Source organism: Corvus cornix, chromosome 4 (assembly GCF_000738735.6).
Source record: "Corvus cornix cornix isolate S_Up_H32 chromosome 4, ASM73873v5, whole genome shotgun sequence".
Taxonomy (NCBI): domain Eukaryota; kingdom Metazoa; phylum Chordata; class Aves; order Passeriformes; family Corvidae; genus Corvus; species Corvus cornix.
The window spans coordinates 30,371,731-30,396,597 of NC_046334.1; the positions used below are offsets into that span (position 1 = coordinate 30,371,731).

Sequence of the window (24,867 nt, forward strand, 5' to 3'; positions counted from 1 at the left end):
CAGAAGTTGCCTCAGGTGCACACACAATACAGGGAAAGATTTAATGTCTGATTTCTCACGAGACTAGGCAGGCTCAAGAGCACTTGTCTGTGTGCTTTTAAAAACATTCAGTAACAAATTTTTTTACACAGCTACTTCCAGCCAAGTAAGACAAATGATGAACTCATTCATGACGAACTATGAGAATTTACACAAGGAGCTCCTACCTTCTGCCAGACCACTGGTTGTGCCTGTGGCTCCACAGCAGGACACAATGAGCTTCTAGAGGAGCTTCAGTCCCCCTTCACTGCTGTGGTTGGCAGGAATAGCCCTGGTACTGTGGTAAACCAACCCTTACAGGCTCCCACATAGAACTACACCTCGTATGACAACGTCCCCAGCAGGACTGGGCTCTGGAAAGCACATTCCTCTTTTCCTGCCGCCACATTCAGCTTATATACCAGATTCATGTTCTCACTGACACATATCTTAATACCCTTGGAGTAAACTTGTGCCTGCACCCCCTGGGATTTACAGCTGGAGAGATGGCTGAACCTTGTGAACAGACAGGATGGGCTCATCCACTCTTCTATTCTGTAACTAGAACCTGGTCATTAAAGCACAAATTTGCATTTATTTTCTGACCAGTTACTTTCCCACTTGTGGAAAATTGTCTAAAAAACAAGTGATAGGTCCTTTCTGGACAATCTTTTTTTTTTATCTCTGGTTTTAATGCTATTATAGCATGCCAAATAATGATGCTTGCAAGAGAAATGTATTAGGCTAACAGCCAACAGCTAATGCACATGACTGGTAGTTCTGCAAGCCTTCAGTTTTCTTCCTGGTTCATAAATAATTTCTGCATTTTAATATATTTGTTATTATTTTAATCCATCTTTGTTAAGCAAACATCTTTATCTCTGCAAATGATTTACACGGTGCTATGAAAATATTGCAATTAATAATTCATTGCAATAATAGGAAAGAGTGCATTTGGTCTTCACATGCATATATGAAGACACATTCAAAAACACACAATACAAAGGAGTCCCACTACCACCATTATCGCTTGCACATTTAACTGCTGGTGGAATTCAAGTAACTTTTAAAAATATCAGTATCATACAATCACTTAGATGACTTCAAAAACAGTATTTGCAGCTAAGTCACAAAAATTCAACAGTGCCAATTACTGACCAAACATACCCAATTGAATGAGGATCTATCAGTAATAGATTAACCAGATTAATGTGTACGTAACAGTCTCAGCGTGGTACGGCACTGCTGTTAGTTTCAAAGTTCACATATGAACTTCTTTCTACACTGCACATGTGGTTTATGAACAAAGTCTGAATGAAAGAAGAATTTAAGGGAAAATAAGGTAAGTGCCACAATATGAAATTAATCTAAGTATTTAAGCGTATTCTGTTTACAGGGGAAAAACCCCCAAATCTTTGATTGCGATTTAAAAAAGGAATAGACAAATCCATGTCCACTACCTCCTATTATTATGCTACAAAGTATACAATGCATATCGAGACTGATGAATAACTGAAGACAACCATTTCATAAGATGTCTTTTTTAAAAGGAAATTGATCAATGAAAAATCCACAAAACCCCACTGTGAATTCAGTAAGGAAGATGATCATGTACATATCTAATGCCACCTGTAACAAAATTAGTGTATTACCAGCTCTTGCATCTTTGGTGTTGTATTGAAGCTATTTCAAAAGTTTTATTCAGGCATGGAATCATTATGATAGAGAAAGCTTAAATTGCACAGCAAGAATCTAAATAAATTAATCACAGGAAATCCCAGTCTAAAATTATCCATGATCTCTCTATAAGTACCTAAACGTAGTAACTTAAGAACAACAAAAAAAACCTCTTTCTGAAGCTCACATGTCACAGAAACTTAAAATCCACTATTTGCTACTATGGTTTTACCTTCTGAAACACATCTCGATTTAGTCAAATAACCAGTCTTCCTGTTAGATGTTTAACATGCACTAAAACCCCTTCAGATACTGGATTAGAGAAAAGTACAAAGAGAATGAAAATTTTTATTTATGAACAATTAGAGTAACTGGAAATGATACCAAGCCAACTCTCCTCTCTATCCACTAGTCTATATACTTTTCCACTAAATGTGCTAATAAGCTGGTTTAGTATACATTTCCAAAATCTCCTTTTCATGAGATTGGCTATTTCAGCTCTTCTTTTTTTTTTTTCTTTTAAATTGACATACTTGGATTTATCTGCATCAGAAAGCCCTTTCAGATTACTGTCTATTTCAACATCAGTGGTAGCTGATGAAAGACATATTCTAAGCTGTTCTCTGCTGTGAAAAAGTGCTCCCTTAGAATCTACTTCTCCTTGATTATTCATTTCTTTTTCCTAAAACAAGTAAATATTTACATCCTGAAACATTGTCAATAACAGCAGCACCCATTTGTCACCATTCTCTTCTTCCTTCCCTAGTTTGCCTCCTTTTCCTAACCTACTACTCTCTCAGAATGGCAACAGTGTTTTTCCACAGCTGTTTCCCAACTCCTCCCTTCTCTGTTGCCTCTCCTTAGCTCTATTTTGCTTCTTCCTAAAACTCTTTTCACATTTCAGGCAGGGAAAAACACTCAAAAGACATTGAATATTGGAAATTCTTGCCTCTTTTTTTTCCCCCTCCCCAAAGTTACTGAAATATCTTATGTTATTTGTATTCAGTGACAGGTTTGTGGATAAAAGCGCAGACAATGGCAGACAGCAATGAGATGAACATCAACCTTGTTGTCCTTGGAAAAACTCAGACTGGCAAAAGTGCTGCTGGGAACAGCCTGTTGGGCAGCTCAGACTTTGAGAGCCGTCTCTCCCCCAGCTCTGTGACTACGTGCTGCAGCCTCGGACGCAGCGGCCGCATTTTGGGGCTCATACGGAGAAATGGCTGTGAGTCAGCTCTCCGCGTTCGAGTACTGGACACTCCAAGCTACCCTCACACTGCTCTGAGCAAAGAGCAAGTGAGAGACACGGTGAGAGCAGCCTTGGCTCACCACTTTGGAGAGGAAGGCCTGCACTTGGCTCTCTTGGTCCTGAGGTCTGACCTGCCTCTGTGTCCAGATGAAAGCAGTGACACGGTTCAGCTCATCCAGGTAACCAAAAAATAAACAGAAGTCTCTGCCCTAATGGCAACTCTTCAGGTGACAATAGCTACAGAAGAGGTGACTGCAAAAGTGAAATATTTTTTTTCCAACAACAGCCTAATGAATTGAGAGTGGCAGATGTTAATTTCAGAACAAACATTGTAATTGAGTCCTCAGCAAATTGAAGCTCTATCCTCTCTTTCTGAAACTGATAACCCAAGAATTCCTTAGGCAGCTTAAGGCAAAATTTTGTATGCATTCAGTATTTTTCATCCCTACTGTCTAAAACAGGTGAATCAATATCAATACACCAGATCTTCTTAACACCCAACTTATCTTGGAAGTGGACAGACATCCTTTAAAGTAGTTTTATATATCTTAGCATTTAGGTTACAGAGTCAAGATCACTGCAGAGTGTCCTTCATCACCAAGGTAGGCTTCTTGTCATATAGGAGTTAGCAGGATTGCACCTAAGTTGTAAATTCATTTACACCTGTAAATTAAAGCCCAACCTCTTTTATTCCTATTAAATTTTTCTGTACTTCCTGCCAGAAAAGCAGCTTGTTCTCTCCATTCTCCTCCATCAGATAAATCACCGAAATTGAAGACAAACACTCTGGCCCATTATTTAGGGTGATGCACTTGATTTGTGTTTTTCCTGAATTGCTAAGAATAGTTCAGTTTTATGGATCACAGCTGGAACTGAAGTTGATGTTACATAGAAATTCATCATTTATTTTTTCAACAAAAGGTGATCCAGTGTTTTTCAAAAAATTTTTTTCGAAGAGCTGTTAACAGCGTAGCAATATGGATATGTGGTAACTACTGATTTCAAACTAACGTGTGGCATGGCTAAGCAACTATTTTTCCTTATTTACATGAACACTTTTAAACTGGAGACATTCTGTTAACATCTGTAGTCAGGGAACAGAGAACTGCTAGTACTGCATGACCACGTATTTCCACTGAAGGTGGATGTCAGTGTCTTGGAAAGGAGAAAAAAGACCCAGAAATTTCAGCAACTCGGATAGCATGAACTGGATTACTGCCAGGAAAAAAAACCCATCCATGTAATTGGTCTGTTAATGTACTAAGTGTATGAAATGGGAGTGGGGAAAAGAAATAAGAGATAACTATCTAAGATTTGCTTTTCATTACAGGAACTTCTGGGTCCCACATGGAAGGATTTCACTGCAGTTCTACTTACTCATGCAGACAAGGCAGAAGAGGCTGGATACAGTGAGGAAACATACTTGTGCAGTGCCTCAAGTACCCTGTTGTCACTTTTGAGCTCAGTACAGCATAAATACATTTTCCTAGACAACCATAACAGCATAATTAAAGAGGAAAGAAACATTGTCTTAACAAAGCTCTTGAATTTTATACGAAAAAATAATTATCAAGTACTACTTAAACACAGCAAGGAATAAAATTAACTTTCAGGTGCTCATGTGTCTATTTTCTACAGTAGATAACATCTAATAGAAATAAAAGAGTAAAAGCCATCAACTGGAAAACTCCACATCCATACCAAACACCTTTGAACACACAATTAGAAATATCTCTTTAGATTACTGAACTACTTGCCTTTCATAGAGTACCTCACATTACTGCATCCAGAATCCTAGCTTCAACCACAGAATCAGAACAAGCTAGTGCTCCAAAATCATGCTCCTAATATGTATGTAGTCACAAATGAGATTTTGCACTACTCCAGACTGTATATTTCAGTTCACACAGAATACATATCTGGAAGAATAAAATAAAAATTTTTAAAAAATTAAAAAAAAAAAAAAAAAAAATTAAAAATGCACATGAGTTCAGACTGTAAGGGAGCCTCTTTACTCAATTCTAGCTTTTAGAAGTTCCTCTGAATTCAGTTTCCTCTCAACTTCCATTTCTAAGAAGAGCTCTCTGGTACTAAAAGCTAAGATTTATCTATTATAAAAGTGTTTCCCTACCATGACTCAAGATTAGTTATAATTGAGTTCTTGAACTACAAGGACTTTGTTTAATAAAACATTATTGGATATACAGTTTACAAGGCAGATAAAATGGCTTCCATGTGCCTAATGCTATTCAGCACATTTAAAAGAACTAATTACTATTGCTTTTTCCCAGATGCATGAAAAACTAATAATTTACAGGCACAAACAAAACTCATTCTAAAGGGAAATCTGTTCATCTCCTGTTCAAGTAACGCATGTTACTTCTAATTTTATATCATTGTCATTTTGTTTTCTCTCCACGTACTGAATGAAGTTCAAAGCCTGCAAAATTTAGAAAGGCTTAAGTTTTTTTAATTTCAGTAGTTAAAATAGCATTTACTGTTTCAATGGTTAGACAATAACAATTTATTATATGCCAAAATATCTGAAGTATCCCTAAATAGCTACTTAAAAGGGTTATTGTAAATTGATCCAAAACATTTATTTTCATACTACTGAAAGGAAGGAATTAAAATAATTGATTTGAGGCTAATAGCCTAGCAACATGACTATTTGTACAACATAACTATGAAATAATTCTAACTGTAAAAACTGAAGAAGCTATTTCTGTTAAAACCAAAGCACTTTTTGTAAAAAATATCATTGCATAAAAGCACATAAAAATGAAACAAAATATAAATTAATTTTATACCTGTTTTAGCACTGGAGAAGTATCTTTTGTTTTGTTTGGGTTTTGGGTTTTCTTGGGGGTTGGTTTTTTGTTTTTTGGGGGATTTTTTAGTTTTTGATTAGTTCCAGGAATCTATTTGTTATTAATTATTTCTCAGTCCTTAGTCTTATCGTTTGGAAGTATATACCTAGGCAGACTAGATAAAGAACTATTCTAGCTAAGTGACAGCTTTGATCTTAAAGCAATTATAACAGCTTAGTTGTGGGGACATGAAAGTATGTCCACTTGTACATCTTAGGGCATAAACCACCGTAATTTAATCTTCCAGTTACAACTGACTGCAGACTACAGAGAGAACACAGGCAAGAGAAATGGGGCAGAGGCTTATAATTGATTTGGAAACTGCTTGGGAGAAGAGGAGAAAAACTATTACTAAGTGACTAGAAGAATAAAGACAATTGTGGTCTTCACTAACCAACTGCTAGTACTGCAATTAGCACACAAGGAATATGGCAGAGTATTTTCCTTATTTCCTTTAGCTCTTGCTAAATAGAATTTCTACACCTTCAAGCTGTCCAGAAAATTTACTTGCCTGTCTGTAGTCCTACCACGAACAAGACTTGGCAATTAAGTTATGAGCACTGAGTAGTTAATAACTGCTGACAACACACAACCTCAAGGACAATAAGCATAGTGGATGAGTGCATTCTCAAAACATTGGAGAAATAACATATTCTGGAAAAGAAGTCAAACAAAACGGGTCTTAGCCATGCATTTCGTGTTTTTTATTGTGCTTGCATCACTTTTCATTTCAATATCTGTAAAAGTTTCTAATAACCATTTATTTATTTAATTCCGCTGTTTGCCATGGTCTCTGCCCTGCAGACTCCTTTCCCTTTCACTTCAAATGGAACTCCTTTGTACGTAGCAACACACTGGTCATTGGTATGAAGATCAGGTTGGATTTGCTCCCAAATCTTCTTCTTTGGATTAAGTTCCTTCTCAGGATCTCCTGTTTCAAAACAAAGAATAACGTCATAGCACACAACTCAGTGCAAGAGCTCTATGTACTTGCACATCTGTGAGAGCCCACATAGCATCACTGCACACACTTTTAAGGGAAAAATCCCCCAGCATTCCTTTTGATTCTCAAAATGAAAACTTTGATTGGAATTAGGAAGTGTCTAGGAAATGCCTCCAGAACCTCTCTGAAAATGAGGATCTTTCAAGATTAAAAGGTTATATCAGACAACAAGCACTGTCAAAAGGAAGAAATTAAACCATTGGTGTTAGTTTATACTACAGACCAAAAGAATTCCCAAGAATTAAGTACATATGGACCACACAAGTACACTGCTCACCAAGACAGGTTTGTCAGCATCTTAAGTTTAGGAATTAATGATGTTTTTATAAGCAATTAAGTGCATTTAGCAGATGCTGCTACAGTTGAGGAATACTGAACTTAGACAAGAATAGTACAGAGGTAGAATACTGACATGTAATTTTAGCCCCAAGTTTCAACCCTGTTCTTCTACATTTTGTACTGTTTGATGACAAGCTCTGGTGCCCAAAGTAACAGAAGCAGAAGTTAGCTACAGTTTCAGCAAGTATGGCCTCAGTCTTGACAAGCCTCAGTTTCCTGCTTCAATGGATACATCATGGTAAGATACCTACACCCCAGAGGTATTGACAGTCTAACTACATTAGCAAATCGGACTACTTAAGGATCTCTAATGACCACAAAATGCAGGTTTTTTCTATTAATGTTTTGTAATTTTGTCAACAAATTAGATAGCATAGTGAAGTACATTTTTCCTATTTTTAAATAAGCATGAAATGCAAAGTATAGAAACAAAACAAGCTAAATAATCTTGCTGCAAAGATACTGAATAAACTGCTGCCTGCTGATACAATCTAGATAAAACAAGACAGCAAATTCACTGTACTATTATTTTCTGTTCAAAGGTCAAGTAAGTTTAATGTCTTAACTCTAAAACAATACAGATTCTATTTAAAAATTTCATTAAAAATAATTTAATCATAACATTGTTGTGTGCTTTTAACTTCTTGTGCATCACACAGGCAAGACAAATAAAATACCCCACAAGAATTGCACATTTAAATACCAAAAGGAATCTCACGCTATTTCATTGTTGTTACATTGTATATTTTTACTTGCTTGTAGTGCCATATTGGCACCATTCTGACCAAACTATCAAAATCAAAAGTTCAAGAACAAGCAAGAATCAAAAACCAAATCCTAGTAATCATATCATCCCTGAGATTCTCTCAGAGGAAGAGCTCTCCAAGTGAGCAGAACATCAAGTACTCCCAAGCTGCACTACAAAGTGTTCCCAAAGGTTTAGGAAGAAAAACTAAAACTACAGGGATTTTAACCTTTACGTTTTTACCTTTTACCTTTTTCTAGTAGCTGGTTGAAATTCATCACTGCTTGGTAAGTCCTGACTGACTGACCAACAAGTGGTTAAAAACTACTGCCTCATGCCTTATTGGTAATCTCCTGTAAATGTTTTCAATAGTTCAGTCTACTCACATTCACAATGCCTGCAAACCTGGATTATTTCTGTCCGTAGATGGGTCTAATTCTGTAGCTTCTATATATGCAAGAGAAGCAGACTGGGCCAGATTTCTCTGTGAAGTAAGCTAGCCTTACCAGAGCAGTATTTAATAATGCAATCAAGTTATTTCACAACCAGAGTGCATTTAGTATTTCAAAGAAAAATCAGTAATAACATTAATAATTATCTTTATATAATATTTATAATTAATAGTAAACAGAGGAAGAAATCTAACTGTGTTAATTGCCTAAATAATTACACTATTAAATAAAAATTATTAGATGTTTAGAGCTAACTGTGCATTTTCACAAAAATAAATTAGCTTAATGCTCAGGTTCATGAACAAAGGCAAACTTGGATTTAGACCACAGTGCATGCATACAAACTAATAAAACCATTAAACAGAATGTTAAGTGATCCATTGTGCATTTTCCTTCCCCTCTTCAAATATTAAAAGCACATGATTTTTTTTTTTCTTCAGTAAGAAAAACCCCATACTTTTATTATAAAAAACACGTTTTGGATGTTAATAAATTTCTTTGGAATCCTGCGTCAAGCCCCCTTGGGATCTGTGGTGAGCTAATATTAGATTAGCATAGGCACCAATTTTAAATACTACCAGAGCTTTAAGCTGTGCATTTTCCTATGCCTTCTCCTCACTGCATTCCTTCTTCCCAGAAAATATTCTTTAGAAGAGTTTCTATAAATAAAATAAATTGAAGCTTTTAATCGTTTAATCAGCTTTCCACTCTTCTTTACTGAAAATGAGCCAAATAAGAGGTCCCAAATTTTATTAAACATGTCATTCCATCTTGAAGTTTCAATACTACAAAAAAATTTTCGTAATAAGCAAGAAACCTCTCCATTTTGTAACAGCTCAATAACTACTGTAGGAATAGATCTCAGCGCAGCAAGGGGCAAAAGGACACAATGATGTGTGACTTTACTTAATGCCACTTACCCCACAGTGAATTGTAACCGTGCAGCTGAAGGAAAACATGAATACTCTCAAGCTTTGATTAAAGAAACTTGCCTAACTACAGGCTAACGACTGCACTCCAGCTTTACCACTTTTTATTTTTCTAGAGATAGTAATTTCCTTAATTGCTAGTGATTCTTAGACCAGAATGATAATTTAATTATATGATTATATAATTATAAGTAACAGATCTCTGGTTCCTGTGGCATCAAAGCATCTGTCACTGCTATCAGAAAACAGATTTCACAGTTAGCTGTGAAATCTTTAAGTATTATTGCTGTCTTACGGCTTTGTAGGCTTTGCAGGAGGTTATAGAATTTACACACACACACACACGACAGAACAATTCTTCCACAGTTTAAAAATCAGACCTTTTCCAGTGAAGTAGGATAAAAATTTTATAAAGTTTTGAATGCAAAAAAGGCCCAAGAGATCTTGAAGATTCATGCACTGGAGTATAGAACAGTGTTAAAAATTCCACTGAGGGCAAAGACATCAAATAAACAAACAAAACAGAACAATACTCCAGGCAACAGCATTCTTTATCAAATCTCTCCTTTGTAACACCCAAGATGGTTCTAGGTAAACACTCCAGTTGCTACAGAAAAAAAATTTAAGTGGTTTGAAACAAGATACAATTGGTTTACTTCAACTAAAACAACCAAAGAAAATTAGTCTGTATCTCATGAATATTGTGTATGATGGAGAGAGAAGACTTAAAAATAACTCAATTCCAAGCTGCTTGATAGACAGCTGCGTGCATTTTAGAGTTGCTTTATTGTTGCCGGTGGTGCTTCTGTTGCTTCACAGGCTTTCATACTTCAAACTTAAATAAGACCCAGCTGTCCTTTCTATTTTAACTTCAAGGATTCCAACTGAATCTTTATGCTTTACAGTTACATTTAAAAAAAAATTGATCAGAACATAAACGGTTACAATTAAGCATTGAAATTAAATGACATGTGACACAACAAGGAGTCTATCCTCCTGGTAACATCATCAGGGAAGTGCCAGATGGTCTTTGAGGAGAGAGCAGCAGCTAAGAAGCATGAGGTTTTAACACAAAAAAGGTCAGTAGAAGATAGATGTTCAACCCCATTAAAAACTGAGAAATAGTTTTCCAGTCTCCCAGTGAGTTTCCCCCTATCTTAGTTTACAACAGCAACATTAAAAAGACAAGAACCCAACAAATAAATTTACAGAAGCAGATGTCACCATGATTTTGTAAGTCTCCATCTACCAATGCTTTTTTTTGCATCTTCCTACTCAAGATAGTAAAATCTCAAGATTTAGAACTCTTTGAAATAAGTTTTAGGTAAGAAAAAGACAGATCACTTCGCACTATTAAGCATTAGGTAAATTTTCAAAGTCAGTGATTAGCTTTAATCTCATACCTACAAAATTTTCCAAGCAGCTCTTTATGAAGCATTAGAGAACAGTGCCACATTTCAGACTACAATCTATAGCCCTGGATATATACACCTGGCAAACAGGTTGTAAAAACCTTCATTTGGCACTCATCAGAGCTCCATGTCTTTGGCTGCCCACCAGAAGGAAACGATATAATGCACACAAAACCTTGTGTCACTGGCTGCAAGCCTTCAGAGCCAGAACAATTTACACACCACCTTTAGCTTATTCTGTACCTTTTAAGGATCAAAATGTCAACACAGTGTCTGCATACTGTAACAGATGGGAATAATTTTAGAACAAATATTTCTATAACTGATTGCTCTAGGAAAAGCTTTTTGCCACTGTAAAAAAACCAAACAACTGAAGTCAAATAGTTCAATTATTTTGACAGAACTCACTTCATTAGTCATGTGCAAGAATAGATATGCTGGTGAACAGAAAATAGCAGTACTACCAGCTCTCCCATTTTCAAATGCCAGGCATATGAAGCTACTTGAGATATAAGTTCAGAGTAAGGCTGTATCTTAGACAAAAGCAAACAAAAAAAGACTCTCAAGCTGGGCATAGGGCGTTTTTGAGGGGTGAACTTGTATATCATTTTGCAGGGCCTATACACTAGAAATGTTTATTCTACAACTTGATGCTCTCTTGCACATCCACTTCCACAGCAACAGAAGGCAGTATGAGAGTATTCTTGCAGGTAACAAAGGTCCAAGATTTAATCCATCTTTACTCACTATATGTGATAACAACTAGAAGCTATGAGTGAGTATTCCTGCAATTTAGTCAATGCAATTGCTGAAGCATTTAAGATTTCAGTATAGCTTACCAATTCTGCATCTCAACTAGCAAGCTTGCTATATTTTTAATACAGGAAACTAAAACTGAAAAAAACAAATGCTGCCAGACTGATTTCCTTTTTAAATACGGTATTATTTTAAAGTATTTTCAATTGGAGCATTAAATCTCAGCAAGCTGAGCTGTTTTTCTGTTTCACAGAGCACCTAGACAGAGCATTGCTTCCTTTATCATATTCCAACCAAAATATATATATATATTTTTAAAGCATCACGATTTCACTCTTGGGAAGTATTAAAAAAATTATATATATATATATATATACACACGCATATATATTTCTGAAAAGTATTTCATGCAAATATGTTTACGCATAGAGCTTGCCAAGAGGTTTATAAATCAAAATGTTGCTGTACAGCTAGAAATTGTCAGAAGTACAATAGTTTAAAAAGGTTAATATGGTTCTATGCAGAAAATAAAGTTACACCATCTTCTCACATGTGAAAGCCAACTTTTGAACAACAAATTCACCTTGAAGATGAATACTTCATTGATAAATGCACACACATACACTTTCACCCACTATGGGAAATACTGGGAGTTGGACCACATTTTTTTTATGTTAAAGCGATGCAGCGATCCTGACCAGAAGAGCACTGTTCATCAAGACCTCTGTGATCCACTTAACAGTTAACCTGAGTAGATCTGAGCTTGGGCTGTGCTGCACAAATTCCTAAACTCTTAGGGTACAGGATAAAGCTAGGCAGCTGATCGTAGGAGAGGAGCCTGCAGGCAGGCAGCTCCCATCTGGCATCAGCAACTGAGCCTCCTGTGTGTCCTCACCTTTATGGAACAGGGCAGCACCAAGCTCTCACACAAACTTCCTTTATGATTGACAGTCGCAATGAGTAAAAAAAATACGGCAATAACTCAAACAACAGAAAGGGAAGAAACTCTCCTTATGGACAGGGAGTGCACAGCATGCCGCAGGTACATTCCCATCATCTGCGCAACCTAAGATTATTTACACCAGTCTTTCTTTTCACACTCAGCTCTCATAAACAGCATTTTAAACGACACTTTAGTCTGAATCTTTAGTCTGAGTGGCTTTTTACTGGGATCATAATGAACCAGCACTTCCTGATGAAAACACTCATAACCATTATAAAAATAACAAAGTAACAGTGCTAACAAATACAGCAACAGAAGAAGATGATCTGACTGTATCCCTTTCAGACTGAGACTAATGAACTGGCATTTGGGTAGGAGGGAAGCATTCATCCACATGATAAATCTGTGATGCTTTATTTGAGTTCCCAATAAGCAGCCAAAAATTAATCCTTTTTATAGAGGTTGAAGAAATGGAAAAATGGACGAAAAATCATCTTTTGATAAAGTTTAGATTTGGTTAAATTCTTATTTATATTCTGAATGGATTTATTGATTTAATTAAGTGGGAAGAAGTCCAATGTCTCTCTTTGGAAACCTAAGAAGACATTTCATCCCAGACAAACAAAAAAACCCTGGTGTTTTGAATATTATGGGCTCCTCTCATGAATAGACTCCCACCCCCTTCTATCCTCTCCATCTCTTCCTCCTCAAAAAAAAAACCCTCCCCAAGTTCTGACACTTTCACTACAGGGAGGAGCTGGAATTAGGAATTTAATACTTCATCACTTACACTGAGACACTGTGAAAGATGCTTTACATTTGCTTGTTGTAACTTGCCAAGTGCAACTATGTTTATCCATATATTTCAAAGCTGAAATACTTACTGAGACTTAAAGGAACAGGATATTTTACATTTAGTTCTATACAACTTGATAAAGTTACAATTTTTTGACAGATGATACAGTATTTTTAATCCTTTATTTACACAATATTAGCATGTAAATTAAAAAAAAAAAGAACTAATTCAGAAAATTTCAACAAAAAACCCAACCAACTTTAAAAAAAGCTCTTTGATGTGTTTCGATGCTGAGGCCACATTGGCATACCTGTTTCCATCATTTTCCCAAATATCTACTTACCAGGAAAACCTTCAAAAGTGATTCTGTCCCCAGGTACTGCTCCAGGTGGGGGAGCCAGAATTTCCACTTTTTCTGGGGAGCTGGCACACATCACCATTGCTTGAGACACCACTCCTCTCATCTTTGCAGGTTTCAAGTTACAGAGAAGTACTGCCATCCGATTCTGCATCTTGGGGGAGGAAAACAGAAGGATATGAGTACTTAAAATGCCATGTGGTTCTGGGGACTCCCATTATTTCGTCACAACGAAAGAAATACAGTGACGAGATCTTACCATGATAAGCGAAGTGTAAGAGAAGCACGTAGCAACAGATTCACGATTTTAATGCCTGGACACCAGTAACATAACATTTAAACCCCTTAAGAGCTGGCCAGTGAATAAGGGATTAAATGCTGAAATGTGACATATTTATCATGGAAATATGTAATATGCAATTCAGAAATCTAAAAAACAGGCGAGGCATTTCACTTGCATTCCCATCTTTATTCATTACAGACCACCACTTTAGTCTACTTTCATTATAGCACTATTACCAAGCAATTTCTACTTAATGATGATAATAACAACAACAAAACCGGTCTGCAAATTAGGCTCATAGGTAAAAATTTCAAACTGTATCCTGGAAGCTTAGAGGTCTTTTACATAATAAGCTCATTTGAATCTTAAATTTTATCTTATTTAACCCAAATGCCCTGAATTTTTTTTAGTCACTGAAAATGGCTGTATATACTGTACACTGAATTTGTTAGAGCAAACCTGTGAAACTACATTTCTCTGGGTTTTGTTTTATTTTAATAAAAATTACAGTAGTAAACCAGAGAAAATATACTTTGTTCAGAAAAACTGCCACACTTGGGACTATAAAGCAAACCACACTTTCACAACTAATAAAAATGAAACCCTGAACATTCCTAAGTGACAAAGTAAAGATGTCTTAATTACCATGCTACTAGTGCACATTATATATATATATTTCATATTTCTAGATTTTGGTCTTTGTGCATCACTACACAAACTTTCAACAAACCTGCAGGATTAATAATTAATAAAACTCATATGATTGACTATTTCAAATACTGTATATTTTCCAAGTAGAACACTTTAAAAAGCAAAAATATAAATAGCCAAAATGAAGCAGTTGCTAAGGAAAAGTTGATCTTGCATAAGTTTCAAGCCAGCCCATTGACTGAAAATTTCTCAAGTTATTGCTATGGAAATAAGTAGCCCAAAACACAAAAAATGGTTGTAACATGTCAGTGACTAAAATGCAAGTTGTGGTATTATCTAGCACTGAATTATCACTATTGAATGGAATGCTAATTACTGGGTGGACAACACAGTGATCTAGAAAGAAAGGAGTTCAAGGCATCTAAATGGAAGAAAAAGTTTCTGCTATAAAAATCAGAGTATATAGTTTATAACAGATGTAAGTGTAATGCGTCCTCTTACAACAAATGTAGAATAGAATGGTAGAACTGTAGAATAGTATTTCTGGAGGATGATGGTGGCCTTTTCCCTGCTTGTTAAGATACATTCCCTGCATTTCTGTTCTTCACTTCTGATCACTGACACGAGGTTCTCTTAGGTTAAAGAGGATTTCAGGAGGTGACAAAAAGTGACACTGGAGAATTGCCTGAATTTCAAGAACAATTACCTGGAACAGGTATCAATGCTAGAAACACAAAGATCCACTTCAAAAGCCAAATGCAGTGGCAGAAAAGCTGTCAATTCCTTTTGACATTTCAGAAATTTCCCCAATTGTCCCCAGCTGCCAAAAGAGCTCAGCAATGGCATGGTCCACCTCATGCCAACATCCTTCCATATCCCTATTACTTGTGACACATCTGTTCATGACAACAGAGGGTACAACTTCTGACGTGGCTTCACCACCATGTGAACAAAAACACAGCCACATATAAAGTGGGCAAGCAAGACGTTTTCACACGCATAAATAACTTGCACCGTATACTGAAATGTTAGTGAAGATACACACTGTGCTTCCTAACCAAAAGTAAAATCAGATGATACAAATACTACAGCCTCAAACACTGCTAAATTACCACATCAAACACCAGAATCATGAACAGCTGAATTTTTTTGTGAAAAAATTTATGGCTATGGTCCTTGATCTGATGTATATATTTTTATTTCAATATATGGCAGTAGACACATGCCAGGCCTTCACATTTTTGAACACTTCAAAAAACACAAAAAGATGGATGCTTGCCCCTAAGAATTTACTGTCTTAATAGAGACTTGCCAAAACCAAAAACAGACACGCAAACAAATTGTTCTCAAAGAACGTGCAAGGATGATCCCTAATTCTCTGCTAATGAGCACTTCAGATTATTCTACCACTCAGAAAGAACATTAAAGAGAAAAGACTCTTGCTGCCATTTCATTCTATGCACTTCACGTTTGTAAGTCTTAAAAGTCATTTAGAATGGCTTTTAAGATGCTTTCTTCTACATACTTTCTTGAAAGCAGACTGCTAAAAGCAAGCAATTTGAGATTTTGTCCACTGCAAATCCAGTAAGTGGACACCATAGGGTGATCAGTGCAGAATAGTTACTATATTCAGTCTTTCTTTATTTTTTTGATTCAGTAACTTTGTGTAGCATAAAAACAATCACAATTTTAATTGCTTCCTATGTTTGCAGTCTTACCATGGGGACAGTGTGCAAACAAGGATTGAAAAGACATTTAAGAAAGTGGAGCTTTTTCCAGACTAAGACCAATTCCTTCATGATCCATTTTGCAGTTGCTCAAACAACAATGTATTAAATGCCGAGCTTGAATTTGAATTTAGGAGAAGCCTTCAGTCAATTCCTCTCCCCCTCTAGAAGAGGTGTGAAAGCAGAACTTAATCTTGAAGCCTTAGGTTGTTCAAAGGCACCCATAAACCATCTGTGTCAAACACCAAAGTGTATTAACTAAAAGAAGCACAGAGGCAGATTCTATTCTACACAAGGAAGCAAAAATATGCATTTTGTATTCCACTGTTGTTTAAGCTATTTATTGCCAGCTAAGCTGAATTTACATGCTCTCTGCTTTACTTCTTGCCAAATATTTCAACAGGCTATAAAAGAGAATTGGAAGGCAAAGGTTTCGAAAGTTTGGATCATACCAACAAAGGTACTATGATTTCTCTACTACATAGTAGGAAACCTAAAGGAAGGGTAACATCTGTTTAGTTTCGGAGTCCAGTGTGTACCAATGGCATGGAATAAGATCTCAGGATAGAAGCACTGCAATCAGAAACTGATTTGGGGAAAGGGTACTTCTCTGGTTTCTGGCAAATGTTGTTAAGCATTACTTCCATCTGCATTTTATTTTTGTTTTCATGACTGTACAAGTCTTTTAGCAGAATGAAAACATATCCTATAAACAGATGAATGTCTTAAGATACTTTAGGAAAGGAAAAGCTCTAAGTAAATAATTTTGTCAATACCTTATCCAGAGGAACATGTTTCACTAAACCGCTGACAACAGTCCTTGGGCTTGCTTCACCAACATCCACTTGCTCAACGTACAGAGTGTCTGCATCTGGATGCTTTTCAGCAGTAATAATGCAGCCAACACGAAGATCCAGACGAGAAACATCTACAGGTTTTGCATCACTACTTCCAGCAGCTGGCTGCTGCTTCTTCTCCTTCTTTTCACCTATCGAAGAACATTTTGTTCGTGAAATTAACATTTAAAAAAGCACAACTAATGTATATGAATACTGCAAGGGAAAAGTGAGCTACAATCTCAGAAATAAGCATAAATTCTGTGCAAAACACAAAAGAAGAGTAAAGAGTTAGCACCTCTATTACCAGTTTCCAGTGGTGAATCATCATGCATACTTCAATTTACATCATTACCTCAACTAATTGCCACCTCCTGTTTGTAAAGTCACCCTGAATTTAAGTGCAGCTAACATGGGTAAGTGACATAAATACTCTAACAAAGGCCACATCAATAAGCCTGATAGTCCCATTTTAATACTTAGCAATTACCAGTAAGCCTTGCCATGGTGTTTCACCAGTAAAAGCAAACTAGGCAATCACAGTCCATCAGGTTACTAGTGCTTATCAGCATTATCAGCATTGTACACAGTCAGGAGCTGTGAACTCACTGCAACTGCACTGTCACAGCTGCAATGCAACTCTTCAAGATGACCTTAGCCAAAATTCTTCACTTCCCAAACTTAACAGTGCATGAAAATGCTCATAGCTTACAAGGTTCCCCTGGTGTGGTGTCTTTACCCCGTGATCATCACCCACACAGACTGTATAGTATAAAGCAACAGTGACTCAATGCTCCCCATACTCAGCTGCTTATTTAGATCATAGAATCATAAAACATGCAATACAGCTTTCAAGATGAGCAAGTTACATCCAGTTTGTAGATAAGACTGTGCTGTTTAGGAGACATTCAAGACTTGTTTAACAGCTATAATCTCTGGGAGATTAAGAAATGTCTAAGATGTTTACTAAATGTCTAAGATGCTTACTTTAAATAAGCATATTCAGTTATTCTTTCATCCAAGATAACTTACATATTAATGTAAACTAAACTCTCTTCTTTAGGGAACAAAAAAGGAAAAGTGAATACAACATGCAATTTGATTCATTCATCATTGTTCCAGTACAGCCTGAAATTAAATTATACATTCAATAATAAAAAGGCAGTATTTTTTTAATGTAAGCAACAGCTCTTCAAAAATATTTCAGCTCATTTATGATGAATGAAAAGCTCTAGTGATTACGACTGGGGTTTTTAATGTAATTGACAATTAGATTAATAAAATCAGTCATATATACAATAATGTAAGAGAAACTGGAAAAAAAAATCCCAATCCAAATAGCTGACATATAATATCTAAAATCATTTGAAAGTCCTGCCATGTTTATCCTTGGTATCATTCCACACTGCTCTCCATGACATTTCTCTACAAGAGAAATGAAGTCTTTCATCAAAAGAGAACACAGCAAATGTGTACATGGTGCATATATACAGATACATAGAAAATATCCATTTCAATGCCACACGCTAAGGAGAAAAATGCTCTCCTTTGGCCAGTGTCAGAGTCAGTCCAGAATCAATACCCAGAGAAATCACACAGATGAGATTTGCATGAAGTAGAACAATGAATATGAGAATAATGAATATGAGAATAACAGAGAGGAAACAGATGACACAGAGGACAGAAAGCAAAGGTATTTGAGATATTCCATAATTTCATCAATTTCTAGACTTAAAACCAAATTTTACACATTGGTTACTTCAACTGTTAAATACAGTATCTACAACAGATGCTGAACTCCACAGAAATAACCTGTTCAGGGCTACTATTTAATGTTCATGCTCTATTTCACCTTTTTCCAAATAGTCACTGGAAGGCAAAAGTCAACCATTGCTTTCCATATGAGATGAGCTCAGTTGGTCAGAGCATGGTGCTAATAACACTGAATTTGTGGGTTCAATCCCTGTATGGGCCATTCCCTTAAGAGGTGGACTTGATGATCCTTGTGAGTCCCTTTTCAACTCAGAATATTCTGTGATCTGTGCTTGTCTAACTGAGTCTAAGCTACTTGTATTGTACTTCCCCTCATCATATATAGAAAGTATTATTTTTCCTTACCAACTGAATACTTGCTCTGTAGCCACTGAATACTTGAGGGAAACAGTTAATTGAATGATATGTGGCCTCTGCTTTTGTGTTTACAGCTCTGTGGAATATTAATGCAGCAAAGACTGTAATACGTCAAAAAATATGAAATGGCTTGTAAGTCTCTGTACAGCTCACCAGAAAAATAAGAGAGACAGAGCACTATCATAATATCCAAATTCTGAAAACCTGTACAAATCTATTCATAGAAAATTAATAATAATCTGCATTAGAGAATGTGTGCAAAACATAGGTTTAAGTTACAAGATACGCTTGCACGAAAGTACAGGTGTCCAACAGACATGCCTTGTTTTTTGTTGGTGATGGTTTTTTGAATGAGGAAGTTCAGTCACATTAAACAGAATTTGGCATGCATCCCATGCAAGGAAGAATCTGTAGCTTACTTGACAGCCTTCATTAGCTTCAAGTACTTTCAAGATTTAAGAGCTAGCACATGACTCTTCCTACTGTAGCTGTATGAAAGCTTTTATTCTGTGCTCAAAAACATGCAAAAGCACTTGCATAAATTAAATACCTCAACTGTCTATCACAGATAAGAAAAGTGAAGCACCTTTTTTTTCTACTTTTTCCTTCTTTTTCTTTTCTTCATCTTCACCTTGAATTTGATCTTTGGAACCAGAAGATGCTGTAACTGCTGTAGGTTGTGGAATATCCTCTGAAAATGAAGCTGTAGAAAGGGTTGTACCAGGAGGAACTGTGACCTGCTTTACTAAAATCAAAACCACAAAAGTTAGGGCAGTACCAGAACTTTGAACACTGACATTTTTAAGTGTCCAACATAAATGAAAAAGCAGAGAGAACTGAAAATTTTGCTTCATATACCTAAACCACAACTGCTGAGTAGTGAAGCACAACATTACAAAACACGTTTCAGAACTCAATCTATGTATGATTATTATCATCAGTTAAAACGAAGTGTTTGACTACATATTTTTAAATGGGAGAAAGTGCTAAATAACAGAAAATATGTAAGCAAATACCATCTCTTTTTATAGTTGATGTCAACATCTAGTTATTTTTTTCTACCAATTCCTTATTTCCCATTTGTTTAGTTTCAGTTTATAGCTAGTTTCAGTTTATAGCTCATCATACTGGAGACTATTCCATAAATGAGTTATGCACAAAATCCTTTTTATACAGTATTCAGATCATCCCTCAACTCTTATGATTAAACTTCAGAAACTGAGCCTGAATAATATGAAACTATCTGCAGACCTAACATGATCTGTTGATTTCGCACATCCCTTCCCTAAATTCTCCACATTACCTTCAATAGCTCTTTAACCTGCTGATACAGAATTCTGGACATTGCACTATCAATCTTACCAGACGAAAGTGTACGAATCACCTCTCTTCTACATTCTGCTCTTCAAGAATCTCATCAAGGCTTTTAATCCAATAACTGTAGTGAGTAAGCATCATCAGTGCACTAGACAGTATCATCAAGGCTCCCTTTCCCAAGAAAGGATAGATTAGATGATTTTTGAACTTCCTTTCAATCCAGGCTGTTCTATGATTAACAACTGATAAATCCTTCTGATGTTACTATTATAGAATTCTCCATTCTGCATACATTTTGTTTTGTATTTCAGATATTTATTAACTTTCCTGAAGAACTGCACTTTGTTAGTTTGATACCTATCCTCTTCAACACAGAAATGATTTGCACAAATTATATTCTTATAAACGACTTTCTAAAATCATTTGAATATGAGATTTGTTCTACCAACAACCACTTGCTTGCTAGTTAGGGAAAGTCTTTGTTTCTCAGATTTTTGAAAAAATATCTCATGATATTTTTGATCTTCTGTGTCCATCTAATTTCTGTGCTCAACTACTTAGTACTTTCAAAGCTAACAAACATCTATTTCCTTCATAAGAAAAGATATTAATTTAGTCCTACTACCACTTAGATGAACTAGCTAATTAAAGGAAGATGCACATCAAGCACTTCCTTTGCCATCTTGGACCAATATACCTTGAGACCTCTCTCAAGCAAAACAGATTCTGTGAAATATCCTACACCTGTCAAGAACTGCTGCAGACTAACAGACAACAGAGAAATGTAACTAATGGTTTGGTTTAGTACATGAAAAGGCTTTACTGGTGCCCAAAGAAGCAAAATAATTCTCTGTATTCACAACATGTTAATCTTTTTAAAGACTGAATGTGCTGTTTTACCAGTAAAACATTCAGTACAGTTGAATGCTAGCATCCAGATACTATCTTAAACAATTACAATACTGACAGCATGGGAATAAATAGCAATAACTGTTGAGGGCAGAAGAGGACTTTAAAAGACAACATCCTGTATCTGAAACACTTCCATTTTGGGGAGGTTTTTCTCTTTTCTTTTTTAATATGAAGTATATAATGATGATACAAGCTGAATAGAACTACATAGAGGAGTGCAAAGAACAAAGAAGTCCAATGGAAGGCTGGTCTAAAGCACAGAATCATAAATTCAGAACATACTGTTTCTAATTTTACATTACCACAGCTTTCCTAGTTAAGTCCCTGACCATCTGTACTTTGCACTATGGCTTGATTTGTCCATAGTAATTTTTCAGTCATGCCAGATTAAATATTCAAAGTAGCAAGAAGAGTTAGACATGCAGCAATTTCTATGGTATTACAAGGAGTTATTGTCATCAGTGAGGTTCGGGGCTTATTATGAAAGGCACTGAACAAAAACATACAAAGAACTAGTTCCACTTCTGATTAAGTTTGGTATATGGATCTGTCAGGCCTGCAGCTCATTAAAAAGTTGGAATCAAGTAACTTGTCATAGGCACAGAACCTAGGAAAATCCAGGATTTGTAGGAAGTACCATAAAATCACATACAAAAGGTAAAAATCAAGAAGAATTAAGATAGTTTTGTGCTAACTACATCTATGTTGTATGAGAACAGCACTTTTTTCCCCACCTCCATTTCGAATTTCAGCCTGAATCAGCTCTTGTTTCAGCCCTTCAATTTCTTTCTTCAGTTTAGCATTTTCTACACGGAGCTTCTTCTCTTCTCGGAGAGATGCCTGCAAGACTAGAATTGACACATTAAAGAAACCAGGTTTCAGTAACTAGCATTCAATCACTTTGGACACAGAGGTTTCTTTTTAAAGAAAAGTGAAACATGGTGAGCCAAAAGCACGTAAGTGAAAACTTTCAAGGAGTGTATAATCAGAAATACTTAGTAATTATTTACTTTGTTAGAAATAGCCATTTTTACAATACTTACATAATCAAGTTGCCTCTCAATATACTATCTTCTCAGTCCCCTAAACAGAATCACAAGAAAAAACTCCAAGAAACCTACAGAAAAACCTTGATGATGTTTGTAATACACAGCACCTCAATTCATGGATACAGTGAAGTTAAGTACAAAATATCAAAGTTGAAGGTATGATACTCTTGAAAGAATGCCATAGTTGTGAAAAAGCAGTAACAAACTCAGGATAATGCACGGTCTTGTGTTCTTTCCAACTCCCCTTACTCCCTTCAAATGGAATCCTGTCCTATCAAATTTCCATAGCTTGTGTCACTAATTCTTCCTCATCCATACCTCTTCTAGATCAGAATAAGCAGCTTCGAAAACAAACAAACAAACAAACAAACAAAAAAAAAAAAAACAAAACCAAAACCCCCACAAACCACAGGACAGTGAAGTGGTGCTACTGTTACAAGTTTTATCTTGGAGAACTTGAAACACACTTTAAAGGCTGAGCACCACATATTCTCATTGTCTCCTATGAGCATTTTCTGTTAACCATCTGGTTAGTAGGTTTAGCATAAGATAGGTAAATCCTTACTGGCTTTTTCCTTGAGCAGAGCAACTTGTTGCTTGAGGTACTCAATAACTTGATCAGCCTCTGCACCCTTCTGCTCCAGTCTGTTCAGCACTGCATTGTTGGCTGCCATCTTTACCAAAAAACGGGATAAAAACCTAGACAAACAGACAGCCTAAAATTAATAACTTCTTAATGCAATAACACTGTTATCTCTTACCACGTCAAGCAGTTCTCAAATCAGTTGCTGAATAAAAAAGCATTGCTAAGTGAAAAGCTGGGCTCCCACCTCTTAATGCAAAGCCTAAACAAAAAGCAACGTTAAACAGAATCTGATGTTTGACAGCTGCTTTCAAGCATTTTGGAAGAAAAGCTATTTTTCTTCCCAGCTGTAGAAAATGTGTTCTCCCTTCACGAAACAGAAAAAATAATAAATCTACCTTCTCAGAAGGAAAGGTATGAATAAATTTGGGGAGGGGGGGAGGGGGAAGGGGGAGGAAATAAAAGGGAAAAGATTGGACAGGAAAACACTGTATCCTGTGCTTAACTAAAAAAATATATATTAAGTGTATACCGATTTTATGGAGACGAAGAAAATGGAATCATCCCACAAAAATTTCCAAACTTTTCTAATAAATTTATTCAGAATATACTGAATATTTCATACATTGTAGTTGTGCATATATTAAGAATGTACTGTTGTTTTATTTTTCATACTGAGAATTCATGAGTATTTTTACTTATCATGGATATAAAAAACTTTTATTAAGTTTACACCTTCAGAGTTATTTTAGCACCAATTTTGATTGTTCAGTTTTGTATCCACTGAAATAGAAGGGGCAGCACACAGATAACAAAGAAGCAGGGAACACAGCAAAGAGCACAAATAAATGCTGTCTAACCTTCTTTTATAGTATTCACTATTTACTAATGTTTCACAAAGTAGCTCTGCCTTGTGTACAGCCTTTATTTCTTGAAAGCTACCAAATCTGGCCTACCTTCCTTCTCAGCAACATTTGTGTCTAAACACAAGAGCTCAAATAGTGGCAACAGAATGATGAAATACAGTTACAGTCACTCATATCTGCAGCAGAAAGTACTTTTTCTCTCTCAGTATCTAAATGAGGAAAGAATCTGTTCAGTTAGTTTTCCAAACTAATAGCTGCCTCATCTGTAAATCAAGAAAACTTTTTACAGGTGGGAAGAAAAGATCTTTACAAGCAACAGTGATTTAATTCCTGCGAGGTGACTTAATACCTGTGGATTTGTCCATCAACTGCAACAAAGGGAAGAATTGGTAAGAAAATGGCAATCCAGGCACGTGTTGGCTCCTCAATTTTATCAAAATCCAAAAATGCCTTTTCTCATATCAAACTGGCAGAAAACTTCCTATTTTATTCCAAGAATACTCTAACACTGTGATCTAAATCTGGTTTCAACATACAAATATTCCCTGTTGGGATATGTAGCAAAAGTCATGCTGAAGACAAAACAGATTAGAAGTAACTGAAAGGTAAACAGATACAATCACACTCATGCCAGTGTTAACATACTGCCTCAGCTGCATTCTAAGTATCAACACACATTTTATATCTGATCTTATGTTATAAATAACTCAAATCCCCACAGCAATATATCTAAATAAATAAATAAATAAATAATAGTTTAAAAAAAAAACAGGAAACAAACTGCAATTGTTCGGGAATAGTGTATTTAAAAGTTCCCAAAGTAAAACTCACAAAGCCAGAGACAGACATAATAGTCAGATGATGCATGGGGTATCTGGCAAATGTAATGCATGAACCAACATCCTGCCTTCTTTGCAATACAATACAATCAAAGTCTGTTTTACACACACTGTTCCACTTAGAGGT

At 35.9% G+C, this 24,867-nt stretch overlaps 2 protein-coding genes across 2 annotated transcripts in view; one reads left to right on the forward strand and one right to left on the reverse strand.

Annotated features, from left to right (window-relative positions):
• Positions 1-1,273: 1,273 nt before the first annotated feature.
• On the forward strand, positions 1,274-4,916 carry GIMD1 (GIMAP family P-loop NTPase domain containing 1). Its single transcript, XM_019293413.3, has 3 exons — positions 1,274-1,360; positions 2,702-3,123; positions 4,275-4,916. The coding sequence occupies exons 2-3, from the start codon at positions 2,731-2,733 to the stop codon at positions 4,542-4,544; spliced, it is 663 nt and encodes a 220-aa protein (XP_019148958.1). The 5' UTR covers positions 1,274-1,360; positions 2,702-2,730; the 3' UTR covers positions 4,545-4,916.
• Positions 4,917-6,496: 1,580 nt separating this feature from the next.
• Positions 6,497-24,867, reverse strand: part of AIMP1 (aminoacyl tRNA synthetase complex interacting multifunctional protein 1) — a 32,511-nt gene continuing 14,140 nt past the window's right edge. Inside the window, exons 2-7 of the mRNA XM_039551641.1 lie at positions 23,018-23,151; positions 22,138-22,251; positions 19,761-19,919; positions 16,985-17,196; positions 13,533-13,701; positions 6,497-6,745 (exon numbers count right to left, since the gene is read on the reverse strand). Coding sequence (XP_039407575.1) covers positions 6,579-6,745; positions 13,533-13,701; positions 16,985-17,196; positions 19,761-19,919; positions 22,138-22,251; positions 23,018-23,151 — 955 coding nt within the window. The 3' untranslated portion in view covers positions 6,497-6,578. The remainder of the gene's footprint in view (positions 6,746-13,532; positions 13,702-16,984; positions 17,197-19,760; positions 19,920-22,137; positions 22,252-23,017; positions 23,152-24,867) is intronic.

Bases quoted from the DNA above. Each gene is read 5' to 3' on its own strand.
- GIMD1 (XM_019293413.3), top strand. From the start codon at position 2,731: ATGGCAGACAGCAATGAGATGAACATCAACCTTGTTGTCCTTGGAAAA. The intron at 3,124-4,274 runs GTAACCAAAAAA...TTTTCATTACAG, and splicing joins ACACGGTTCAGCTCATCCAG to GAACTTCTGGGTCCCACATG.